General features: G+C 39.4%; 1 protein-coding gene across 2 annotated transcripts in view; it reads left to right on the forward strand.

The window, feature by feature from the left end:
- Positions 1-13780, forward strand: part of cdin1 (CDAN1 interacting nuclease 1) — a 54133-nt gene that overhangs the window by 22408 nt on the left and 17945 nt on the right. For both annotated transcript variants that reach the window (XM_026151980.1, XM_026151979.1), the window contains exons 7-11: positions 169-248; positions 626-675; positions 2097-2164; positions 3422-3487; positions 3649-3754. In XM_026151980.1, coding sequence (XP_026007765.1) covers positions 169-248; positions 626-675; positions 2097-2164; positions 3422-3487; positions 3649-3754 — 370 coding nt within the window. The remainder of the gene's footprint in view (positions 1-168; positions 249-625; positions 676-2096; positions 2165-3421; positions 3488-3648; positions 3755-13780) is intronic.

Genomic DNA, 13780 nt, shown 5'->3' on the forward strand with positions numbered 1-13780 from the left:
CACAGGTTGGTGGGTTAGAGGCTGTCCGGGCTGGTTTTGTTTATAACACTAACTGTTTTGCTTGGTTAAATCCAGCAGTTAGACATTTTCTTGAATAAAATTATTTGGTCATTATTTTTTTCCTTTTTCTGTCTGTCTCCCTCTCTTCTTTTGCTGTCTTATTCTCAGCATCTAAATCAGTCCTCAACAGCATGCTGAAGGAGCCATCTTTAATTCCAGACCAAATTTTGGCCAGTAATGTCTACCAAGTAAGGGTTTTAAGTTTTGTACTTAATTAACATTTTCCAGAGAACTGTTTAATTGCCTGAGAGAGATAATTATATTTAATTATATGAAATGTTATTATTTTAAGGCATTTGCTGTGTCTCTACTTGACAAATCGAAAATTGCTTGTGCACAGTGAGTTTTCAAAAAAAAATGGTACTCTACACCTGGCTGACAGACGGCATCAGCGGCTCATGTTTGCTGATGAGGTCACGTGAGAGCCGGCGGTCATGCCTGCCAGTCTGCCAGCATCTCCTGTGTTTTCTCCTTTTTTTTTCCAGCAGTGTATGGGCTTCCCTCACCTCCCTTACACCCACCCACCCTTTTGGCACGCCATAATATTTCTTCCCCCTCTTTTCAGTGCACAATAAATGACTGCTGTTATGGACCGCTGGTAGACTGCATCAAACAGTATCCTATCCCATAAAATTTTAAGCCTGAAATTGACGAGGAGCTATTGAAGGGGATGAGATGTGTCTGGCTTCACCTGACATAAAAGTTCTGCTTCACAGAGGAAGTGTTTCATCCTGCCTGCCATCCCAGTATCATCCATACAGGGGCTGGAAGGCGATGGAGGGAAGAGGAGGAGAGGATAGGCTGATCTAAATACATCTCTATGTGCATGCTGTGAATCAGACCCAATGTTCTATGATACAAGAAAAGAAATATAATTCAAAAGCTTTTTGGAACAGGAAAAAGAGCTAATACTGTTACATACATATTTTTAAATGCATTTTAATTCATTACTATTTACTTCTGATCATTTTATTCAGATGTGCACTACAGAAAGTTTTTACTACATTTGTCTAACTTAAGGTAATGATTTATTATTCATTTATAATTAATTTGTCCACCTCATTACTATTCTTCCCACACACTTTCCCCACCTACACACACCCCCTACTCATCTAGTAGGACCTTGGCTGTAGGGGCAGAATGGAGCTCGGGCTTTTTTAGGGGCAACCAGCTGGGTAGCAGATCAGCTATTTTCAGGGAGGAGAATTATTTGAGTCGGTGTACACGTGCACGTCCGTATGTTATTGTGTCTGTCCAGGCTTTCTTGCCCGTGGTGGGGCTGTGTTGTTCTGTTCATAGCCAGTCAACCTTGTCCCTATACCCTCCTTCCACATCCCCCCCTTTTTTAACATTCTGTGGCAGTCCTCTCAGTGTCAACTTAAAATCAGTTACTCTGCCACAGAGAGTTCATTATAACCACCGCACTGCTATGTTCTTTCAAAGAAGTCATCCACACATTGAATCAGTTGCGTGGCTACTAGTTACAGTATGTATAAATATATATATATTTATGTAATTAGAAACCATTTTGGTTGTTTTAGTTTTTAGAGGGTAATATATTTCTATAAGAGCTTCTTTTTCTCTTTCAAAAATAAAACCATCATCATTGCATATTTCCTTTTATGTGCCTTCAAGCTTTGCACATCCTTAATACAATATGGCATTTATTCTAAAAGTATTTTTTCTTCAAATATTATAAAGTACTAGGCAGAGTATCTCATCTATGCACTTTATGCATTTTGTCAAATTGGCATTTGTTTTTTCTTTCTTATTTAGATAATGCACTTCAGAGATTTGTTGTGAAAGCAGATTTAACTTGACCCGAACTCTGATTATGCTTTACTGTATGTTAGCATGAGGAGAAATGGCTTTTGCTTTGCATAGTAAATCAATAATGGAGAAGAGCAGATTCTTAACTGTAACTGATGGTAAACATGTGCATGTAGTCGAGCACTGAATTTTCTGGTTTCCAGAGAATTTAAATTTAAAAGTCAAATGTATCGTAGTATTGTTGGAATCCTTGACTCGATTCTCAGCGCCATAGGCCATGAGCATGAAGTGCTGCTCCGGGAAAAACTGAAGGAGAAGAACCTTTCCTTTCTGGGTAAGCCATCCTTTGACCTTCTCATTACATTTTAACATGAAAATGAAAACAACTCATAAGTCATATTGGAACCATATGGACATTCTTGACTGCAAATATTTTTTATTTATTTATATTTCTCTCTGCGTAAAGCTGTTTTGGGGGATTTGATGTTTACAGAAAATCAAACAGATTGTTCTCTGAATATCATCTATTTTTCTGATGCTATTGCCATATTCAGATCAAATTAAATGAAGATGGAATGTTCAGGTATGGAACTATAGAATCCCCCCATCCTCATATCACCCCATCCCATCATCATTTACTAGGTCAGATGAGTGATGAAGAATAAGAATCATTCCCACTGTCATTACGGCCGTATCATTTATTTGGACATGGAGTGCTGACCTTTCTTCAGGGCTGTACAGAAGACTGTTCTAAAGCTGTCAGAGTTCGAGGGGCACGAGGGCCACTGAAGCAGCCTCACCCCATCTGATAAATGGATTGGAAATAAGCTACCCAACAGCAGGAATGGACCATTAATTTTAATCAAAGCTGATCTAAAAAAGGCGATCAGAGCCACATGAGAATGTCAACAGCCCAGTGGGTGTGTACAGAGGTTCCCATCCTTATACACACAAACACATTTCTACACCGACATTACAACATCTTGGATGCCTGGATATCTACCACAGTCCTCTGGTAGCCTCGGTGACCTCTCTCTGCTCTCTTTCTTCATCCGTGGCTGATGCTACCTCCTCACCAGCACTAACCGCCACCCTCCATCTAGCCACAATTCTCTTCCATGCCCCATTAGTTGAGCTTGGCTGAAGACAAAGAGGCAGGCCTTTGGAACTGAATGACCTGGTCAGTGAGATTTAATGGAGAAATCAGGTGTTGGAGGGATAATGGCTAGAGCACGCCAGAAGTCAAGGACAATGGCTACAGCTTGTGCAGGCAAGGGTCAGGCTTGCAGAGACTATAATGCCAGCCTTGTCTCCTTTCTGTATATTTTATAAAGCACTGCCAAAGAGAGCAATACTGTAACTGGAGTTTAGAGTATTTTGTGCAGTGACAGCAAATACGTGGCAGATGTAGATAATGGTTTAACTACACTGGCTGTGCTCTACTGCTGTTTTTCTGCTTTGCTCACGCTGAGCGGTTTGTTGCCAGCATCTTTGTGAAAGCAGTTAGATCAGCAGCCTGTGACTGATTGTTCATATAGAAGGTTACTGCAAAACAGCAAGCATAACATTTCTAAACTTTTATTTTCAATAGATGAAAACCACCTGAGAACTATGGGCTACGACAAAACACCTGATATCATCCTGGAGGTTCCAGTTGGTTAGTATTTACATTATGAATGTAACCTCACTTCAACCTTAGGCATCTCTATTGTCAAAAAGTTTTGGGATTTTTTGTATATGACTGAAGAAACAAACAAAACAAATGACCTCGTCTAACTAGTTTTCTTAGATTTGCTGTGTTTTGTTATTTATGAAAAGCTGTGGAAGGACACATTGTACACTGGATTGAGAGCAAAGCCTCTTTTGGAGATGATCAAAGCCATCAAACCTATCTCAATGAACAATTCTGGAGCTATTGGAACAGGTGAGCCCTCTCTTTTTTTTATCTGTTTTGTTTACTTTATTGGCCATCAAAAATTTGCCAATGTTATTTTATCAGTTTTCATATTCTTTATAACTTCTCCTTTTTCACTAGAAACTATGATCAGGTATTCTCAGTTGTATAAAGAACTCCTATCTCTGTCCGCCAATGCTTACCACTTCCTCTCTGGCAAAGGCCACTTTAACCACAGGATTCCACATGCTACAGCTGCACATTACACTACTTCCACATTCACTCATGTTCTCTGAGACCTTTAGAGCCTGAATGGTCTGCCTGTGAGCTTGATTGTTTTGTTGAATAAACACATTGTGTTGGAAGGGAAGCAAGGAAATGGGTGACTAATGCCTGGCCTCTGTAGCATGAGAACTTTTGGACAGGAGCAGGTCCTGACGGTGGCGGGACAGAGGTATATGTGCGCAAATACATTTTTCAATGAATCTTAGAAGTGATAACCTGTAGAACATACTGACCTATTTAATATTTAATTTGAAACCTGAATAGAGTGGACACAAACAAGTGGAGTCCACATCTTCGCCTTGGCTGACACCAGGTTCCCATATCACACTATAGCCCTGATCCTCCACTAATGGTTAGCTGACATGGTGGTGCAGGTTCTCGTCATTGATGCTGTGTTCAGTGAATTATGATAACTTTATTTGTATGGCACTTTTCAAAACACAGAGTAACAAAGTACTCAACAACGGTCACCTTAAGGTGCTTTATATTGTAAGGTAAAGACTCTACAATAATAGAGAGAAACCCCAACAAGTAAACTGCCCCCTTTGAGCAAGCACTTGGTGACAGTGAGAAGGAAAAACTCCCTTTTAATACAAACAAACTTAAACCAGGCTTGGGAGGGGCAACCATCTGCCATGACCAGTTGGAGGTTTCTCTCATGTCTGTATGTTTTATTAGAATGTGTGCAGTACGTGATATAATGAGATTAGTTTGAGATTTGATGTATTCATAGAATTAGGTCTAAAAGTATTTGGACAAGGACACAGTTTTTGTAATCTTACCTGTGAACACCACCACACTGGATTTTAAATCAAACAGTCAAGATGTGACTAAAGTCCAGGCTTTCAGCTTTGATTCAAGAGGTTTTTAAAGTGTTGCATTGGACTGGACTGGTTCTTATATAGCGCTTTTCTACTCTGAGTGACTCAAAGCTTTATACTACTAATTCATTGACCCAATCACGCCCATTCACACAAGCTTGTTAAGTGCTTACTATCTAACATTCATACACATTCGCACTCCGATGGATGCATCGGAGAGCAACATTGGGTTAGTATCTTGCCCAAGGATATTTGGCATGCAGACTGGAGAAGCCTGGGATTGAACCACCAAACTTCCGGTTAGTAGCTGATCTGCTCTACCACCTGAGCTCATCGACACTGTGAAATGCTATCTGATCAGTGTTGCAGCCAAATGCTGATCTTTCTGGAATACTTGCAGCTTGGTTGGATAGTTTGTGTTAGTCTGAGCCTTATATATTTGCTCATATGTGTCTTTCATTTATATTCACAAGGCTAGCCTTGTCCAAGTATATTAAGGTACTGACAAAGTAGATCCTATCACGTCAGCCAGCAGCCAGTCAGACAAACATTCTGTGTCAAAAAAAGAGAAAGAAAAAATGTCAGACCCCACCTTTTTCAGCACCTCTGTAAATTTTATTTGACATTTACAACTGACATTTCAAAATGTGCCCTAATCTTTCTGTTAGACCATACGCATGATCATTTGAAGTACAAGTGTAGTCCCTGATGTTCATGTTTGTGTTTGGAAACGCAATGACACAAAACTATAACCTGTTAAGAGCAGCAGGTGAAAAGAGAACGGTATCATTACCAGCTGAAGGCAAGGCTGTTTTTTTTTTTTCTTCCTCTGATTCTGTTAACATGTCAAATGCGGTCTTGGAGACTTTTGTTTAAGCAGTGGCAACAACAAAGACAATGTTATAACAGTCCTCTGTTAGTCGGTCTGGATGTGTGATGTTGACCGTGTGTTAGTACTGCAGCATGTACAGAATTAGGTGTTTTGTTGAGATCCAAAAGAAGGTTGAATTTAGCCATAGGTGTGGGCTGTTTAAATCTTTATCTGTAAGTCCCTACTCCATATACATGATATAATGTCTCGTGTTTTTGGTTTAAGAACTCATTCGCTTTGGGCTAGATAGTGTCTACTTCACTTTTCACTTCATCTCTCGTTAGTTGGTCTCAGTTTTAAACATCAACCAACAGGTTGATGTTTGAAATATTTGTCCATTCCTTCATTGCTCAGTCCGATTTCAAAGTCTAAACTGTTCAGTTTCCTTTTTGACCACCCTAAGAAGGGCACACCAGTGTTTGTAATTACTTCATTGCCTCTGATTGACATTTCCAGTGATTTGCTTATTTTTCATGAATTCCTTCTTTGCTTTAACTGAGCTGGGTTACCCAGAACTGTGTTAATTGTTCTTCACTTGCCCTCAAGCATTACAGAGTAAGGATGTGTTTTTGTAGACGGATAGAAAAAACATAACTAATTTTCCCTCCAAAGCCCTCACCAACTGCATTTATCATCCAAACAATAGTCTTGCCAACACAGTAACCCCATAATGAACCCCTCTTCAGTGGAGTGAGGGGTAATGACGCTTCACCTACAATGCTCCCAAGAAAAAAAGGGAGAGGACAGAAAAAAATGGAGAGAAAAAGACAGTCTTCTGCAGAATCAGACAGCGTGTTCAGGCCCAGTGCCTGGATGAGATGGTGAAACAGCAGCTATTGGTGTCTTCCAGCCATCAATCTTAGCTGGTGGCGTTCCAGAGCCAGTGAGCCCTCTGCTCTGACGGATGTTCAGATAATTGAGTGATCCATCTCGCCCAACTATCAGAGTTGCATAAAAATTATTCACCTGCTGGTGAATATTAAACACATAATGAGCCTCTTGTGTGTTTTAGGAGAAGTGGATAAGGTTAAACACAGCATGTAATGAAATATGGACTCTTATGTGGTAGCACCTTAACTGCCCCTAGTTGATTATGGTGTACTTATATCAATTACGCTTGGCAAAGTTCCTTCCATAACTCTGCAAGCAGCAATTCAAATTCTGCTCATGCATTTGTCTGTCTAGGTGATCTCATACTTTAATCCAGAGACCATGGAGATAATTATTATTTGCTGACTTCTTGATTATTTTTGCACTCAAATATTGTTGAAACATTTGCCTAAGTTATGTAGCAATAGAGATTTGGGTTTTTACCATTTGACTGAATAATAGTTGACATAATTGGATAATTAAAAAAAAAAAGATTATAGTTGCTTATTAAACCACTTGTAAAGGCTACTTTTTTAGAATGAAGGACAAAAAAAACTAAATAAGTTTTTATACTTGATGGAGCTAAAGTTTAATGACTGGTCCTTATTATCAGGAGAGCAGAAAACTGTCAAAACTACAATATATCCAGGCTCAGAAACCTTATTGCATGCTTATTGTTAACCCGCCAGACTTTTTAGGTTCATTGAGGTAGCTAATTGCCTTTATTGCAGCATTTGTGTACCAAAAATAATCAATCAGGTAAATCAGAAAATGCAGCAACCAAGAAAATAACTTTTTTATCGTGTTTTAGTAGATTAAACATGTAAATGTGGGTATAAACGAGTGTAATTCAGAGCTCATTCATCACTTTTCAGCTCTTTCCCTTCGTTCCCTTTCCCTATTCCACCCAGCCGAACACAATGAAAAGCCTGTGTGACAATGAGCGTGGACGCCAGCTCCCCTCCTCCCAAAGTAAATCAGCTGTGCGATTCGTAAACTGCAAATGTGTCAGAGTTGAAAATGTTAGCACTCTTAATGGAGGCTTGAAAAGGTTAGATCTGATAAAAAGCTGTCAGACGTCCACAAAAAATGATTTATAGCAAAATAATGGGACAGTATGCCTCATTTCTCCCTCATATGAAATGGGGGTTAAGACTTTTGGGTTTGCTATTATACATCATCTGGCTTGACCACTTGCAAATTTAGTGAGACTTGAATGCACACACACGCATTATGTTTCATCTGGCTCCTTTGTTTCAGTAATTTTGAAGGCCTTGTTGTAATGCTGATAATTTATGTCCCCACATAATTAGTAGCATAAAATTCTCATGCACCAAAAGCACTCATTGATCTCCATTCTTATCTGCTTATGTGCGTCCTTTGTTACACTTTTGTGATGGAGGAAATGGTAAAACTAATGAGAGAGTCATAATTCCAAAGTCTCACCAGACCGTTCCTATAACATCAATAATCTGCTTGCTGACACATTACCTCATAAATAGACATACCTAAGATTTTTGTGATGTTTTATATTAGTTGACACGACCACAATTAGAAATCTCCAGTTCTTTGTGAACTTTTTCTAGTTATATCAAGGGCTGCATGCTGTAGGTTTTACAGATGAAATTGCGCATTAAGCCTGTTAGTCTCAGAATGTCAATCCATTTGCGACATCAAATTAATTTCTCGATTCATGATATTGAACATTGCCATCCATTTTTAATGGACATGTCCATCATTTTTGTTGAACTTTCTAAAGCCTTGATAACAGGAATGCCTAATTAGTGGAGTGGAGTGTAATGTTACAGTGGGTGTTTGATATGCCCTATTGAATTCATCAGCTGGTACTTTTAGCTTTAAAATATGTAAGGCCTTCTTCTAGATATTTGGATCCATAAATGTAGTTTGTGTTCACTTAAATAACTGTTTATATATGACTGAAGCTGCTCATATTTAGAAATAATGTTTTGACCTTGTGTGCTTCTGCACATGTTTTCTCGTATAGTCCCAGTTAATGCAGTGGCATAAGAGTATTAAAGGCCTCAGCATCTAGGACATCACAAAGGAAGAGCAGATAGGGGATGTCACCTGAGCGAGGGAGCCCAAAGGCCGTGGCTGCCACTGATTCAATGAGGCTGGACATTACAAGGCCATCCCTGAGGACAGGTACTGGCGCTTCTGGGGTGACAGTGTGACACCTCCAAGACCTGTGCCCTGCCATACCTTACCTCAGGTTCTTGTCATAAATGTGCAAGACAAAGAAAGGGGGTGAAAAATAAATAAATAAAAAAGTATCCATGGCAATATTAGCCTTTAATGAATAGCTGATAGTCACTAAAGTGACAGAAACAATATTTGAATAGATTCATTATAGCACCAGCCAGCAGTCTTTTAGTTTCTCAATTAATCTATTCTCTTGTGATGTTTAAGAAAGAGCTTTTTTTTTCTGGCTTACAGTTTTTCTTCTGTTGTGTAGTTTTGGGCACTTAATATCAATAGAAAATTCTAGTTGTTTTGTGGGGGGGGGGGGGGGGGTTTCTGATAAAGCATAACTGTCTCCGCATAGCCTTCCTGCTATTTATAGTTATGGATGCCCCATGCAGTGCAGGAACGTGGCCTCTTTTATTGTTTCCTTTGTTATGACATCCTCACGTAGAATATTCCACAGCAAGAAAAATAGCCATCCACAGTGGTGGTTCCTTTAGGGCTTCGCAAGTGTTTGTTTTGGGGAACGTCAGCCCACAGAAGTGCAATGCTAGCCCTCACAGAGCAAGCTACTTGGAATATTAATGGTAAATGACAAGTCGGCCGTGATGCTTCAAGGATTTCATACTTTTAAGGATGCACATTTGGGTGCATTGTTTAAGACGTCTGGGGTGTAATCCGCACTCTCAGGTCTCTGGCAGCCTCAGGATTTAGCTCTGGTTAAGCCCCATGTCTCCTATTTATGTTGGTAGGGTTGTATGTGTGCATTATCCAAATTTGTCATTTACCATTGAATGTGAGAGCAGCTTTGACATCGCGCTGTGTGTATAAACGAAGAGCAGGACAGAAAGCGGCACCCCAGCGATATATACCCCTCCTCCTGTCTTGCTGCTTGCCTGTGACACTGTGAGATGGAGAGGAAAGCCTGAAGTAAAATGAGGTGCAAGCATGTCTGCTCCATGAATTCCTGTTTTGGTATGGAACTTTTTGAAGATGAACGTACATTTTTTTTGTCAGCTTTCACGATGTATGTCATCACACTTAAAAAGACTCACTCCTCCCCCCCTCATTTTCTCAGTCTCGCCGCCTTCTTCTCCTTCTTTTTTCCTCTACATTGACCTTCTGGGTTTCAATCCAGGAAGAAGCCAGCAGCATTTGTCAAAAGCACAGAGAGACTAGTGGGCAAGGAATCGAAAGGCTTTTTGTAAAAGTCAGTCTAACAGGAGAATTTTAATGGCTGTCTGACCTCTAAAGGACATTCAAATCTACATTACCCTCAATGTGATGTTAAACCTGCAGTAATATTTTCTTGACAGCGGGACAAATAGATTTGTCACACACTACATGATGCTTTATATGCATCACACAAAGGCCTGCACACTCACAGGTGCTAAATATCTTCACTTCTATCTAGATAAGTTCTAGAGATAATGCGAGTACGTGTGAGTAGTATCTGTTATATTGATCTAGTTTTTTCATTTAAAGACCTGCGAGTTCTGCTATAAATCGGTCATGGCGAGAAATTAATGGTTCAATTAGGCTAATTTAGCATTAATTTATGTTGGTCAGCATTGTCTTTGTGTATTTGCTGGCACGGAAACGGTAAACACTTTTTTTTTATTCCAGTCCAAAAATAAAAGAATTCTTTTTTAACAAATGACAACCAAGGAAACAATGCTTCATATTTCTGCCTTTTGTGTTTAAAGAGCAGCACTGTGTGTACCAGATAATGTGCTGGTACTCGTGGTCTGTAGAGGCCCATCAGTCACTGTGTGAAGCTGGTCGCTTGTGATAAGTGGTTCCTTATAGATAACCTAGACAGTAGGCTTCTTTTTATAGACACACTGTCCCTCACATAACCTTGTTTTTTATTGTTGTTGTTTTTTCCCGCTCATTCTTGTTTCCTTTTCCCCTCCACACTGACTTCAGCCTCTTATTTAGCTTCCACGCTTTTAGCTTTGTATCTTTTTTTCTCGCTTAATCAAACAAGTAATGACTGGATTTCTGTAACTAATATTACCAGCAGAATTCTGATCATATACAGTGAAGAAACACACACACACACACACACACACACACACACACACACACACACACACAAAACCGTACACTTGCAATACATGTGCATGTGTGTACTGCAGTTTTAAGTGCTTTCCTGGCTCACATTCATCTGTGTGTGTATGAAAGTTAAAAAGATCCTGACAAAAGGCTCTTGGTGATTTATACCTATAAAAAGCTTTTGATATTCTAAACCAGGAGGCAAAGTTCTTCCTGTTTTTGTTATATCTCACAAACTCTTCTCTGATAATGCAGCAAGTAACAGAAAGGATTTTAAAGAATAAAATAAATTATATTTAAAAAAAAAAACACCAGTTGGCCTCCAAATGACTTCAAAAGCAGCCATGCTATTTTAAATGTACTCTAAGCATTCTCAACTGCAGTTAAGAAGAGATTTCTATTTTTTATCATTTGTCATATGACCTAATTTCTATTCAAAAGTACATTTGAATTGCTTGTTCTCATATTTAAATCCTATATCCGATTGTATCCAGTAGCAGTCATTGTGACTGATGTACCAAAAGTAATTTAGTTTAAATACCATATGAAGAGATATTTATTTTTGAGAACAATGTTTTATATTTCAGTATTAATTCACTTCTTTGCATTGTTGCCAGAAACACTGAAAGAGATATAAGCACATTTGAGTTTTTCCCCTCACTGGCCTGGCATTTGTTAAAGAGCTTCGTCAGAACCCTCTTCCCCCATCTTTGTTCCCAGGCAGCCCTTTCCTTCTCCTGTCTCTGGTTTGAGTTTCACGTCTCTCGGCGGTCTGATTGCCTGATAGCTTAAACATCTCTGCCTGCCTATCCTTTAGTGGGAGTGTGTAATCAAAGACACATGAGGAGCCTGTGTCCAAGTGCTGACCTTCTGCTTTCGCTCATCAATTCTTGGGGTTAATGTACAGGATCTATCAGGTCAGCAGATTTGTCTGCACAAACTCTGTCAGGTCTATAAACGATTGGAAGAAAAAAATGCGTCTGGCTGCTGGCTCTTATGAAAACTGTGTAGAATAAAATGAACACAAGAAAATTTCTGCTTATATATTTTTCACCACATCTTTGATGGTATCAGTATTTCTGTTCTGTGTTTGTTTTTTTATGACTGTTTTGAAATAAACTTCGTTGAGGAGGTCTATATGTGATTTTGGAACAAAAAATCCTGTAACATTTGTTGATGTGATTTTTCACCATAAGCCGAAACAGATGGCACGCAATCCTTTTCCTCTAGACTGATGCAAGTTAACAGGGGCATATATTTCTGAACAAGTGAAATCTAAACTCTTAACAGAGTTTGAGGCTTTGACCCCACCCCCTTTGAATGGCCGCCATAGAGATGTCAAAGAAATCTATTTCTCATTTTGAGTGATATCTCTATCAGTTGGCACATTCGCACCATGAGTCTATCCCAGTGTTAAACCCCGAATCTGTCTCTTCAATGACGAGTGCGCACGTCTTAAATGACCACTCGTATCTTTTTGTTATGTGTCTGTGAGGTTAAAAGTGAACGGGCAGAATAGAGCTGTCTGGTGAAAGGCCTCTGATAGAAAGTGCCACTTCCATTTGAGCGCAGCTGCAGCAAAGCCTCTGCTGGCTCACTGTCCAGCCCGACACTTCACATTCTCTTCTCCTGCGATTGGAATGGATTTGAAAACTGTTAACTTCAGACAGAGTTTTGGCTTGACCATTTCTGATCTCTTCCCATTTTTTTCATTGCTTATCTCCCACTTGTTTTGTCAGAACCAATGACTGTCTCAGACGCTGTTTTCTTTTTGTTTACTTAAGTTTTCTGACTGCGTTCCTTTTTTTAAAACTTGGACTCAAAGTTGATTCCAAACCAAAGTTGGTACTCCTAAACCCATGTAAAAAATATTTCATATACAGTTTATATTTAAATATATACTGTCATGCACCGTTAAATTACATCTTGCATAACTTTTTATTCAACTTTCCATTGGACATACCATTAAGCTCCAGAATACACCTCCTAATTTGGTGATGAGGGGGTTTAACGGTTTGAGGAACTCTATTCTCAGACATGCTGACAGTCTTCACCCCCTTGGGTCCCTGCTAAGGATGGAGTTCGTGGTCGGAGGGAATAAAGTGAAAAAACCCTGGCTGCGTTTTAAATTCTCATTGTGGTTTGAATTAGAAAGGGGATAAATGCTCTGAATAATGATCAGAAAACATTTAGCTTCAGCTGCCCGGGTGAAACAAAACACACTCGAGTGAAACTTTTGAACTTTTTTTTTCCTTCCCCCAGCCGTTTTGTTTTCAAATTTTAGCACTGAGTTCATGGGAAACTCACTCGGAGGTTACCTGCGCCTCTGCAAAGTGATGGAAAAAAGGATTACGTCTGCAAGAATGTTTTTACAGTTAGTTGAAATATTACTAACCTTGTCAAATGTCATTTTGAATGAGAGCGCAAACATATTTTAATCAGGGTTTTAAAGGCACGGCTTTTCAAACTGTGACTCTAAGAGAAAGGGGTCAGTTAATTGCAATGTTTGATGTCATATTTGGTCTCTGGCTCCATTTTGATGCAACTGCCTGGAAGCATGCTCGCTCTCCTGCCTGGCTCTATGTGTCTTTCTCTGTCTCACACACATACTTCATCAGACACAGTCAAATGAAAAACTATTGAAAGGTCTCAGAGTTTGTAGTGCTATAATCTTCATAAAGTCGACTTCTTGTCAGCCTTTCTTTCAACTTTAACCTTTAGCCTCTCACTGTGTACATCACCAGAGTTTGGCCACTTTCCATGGATCTGGCACTGCTGACATATAAGAGTGTTATTCATATTTTTGTGAATGAAACCATGAGTGTACAACAGAACAGCAAAAGTTACAGCAGCCTGACTTTTTCACTTTTCTTGTGAAAATATGAGCCCTGCTCTGACTTGTACTCAAACCTCTCCCAGCATACTATAATGGGCTAATCATCCAAA

Source organism: Astatotilapia calliptera, chromosome 19, assembly GCF_900246225.1.
Source record: "Astatotilapia calliptera chromosome 19, fAstCal1.2, whole genome shotgun sequence".
Classification (NCBI taxonomy): Eukaryota; Metazoa; Chordata; class Actinopteri; order Cichliformes; family Cichlidae; genus Astatotilapia; species Astatotilapia calliptera.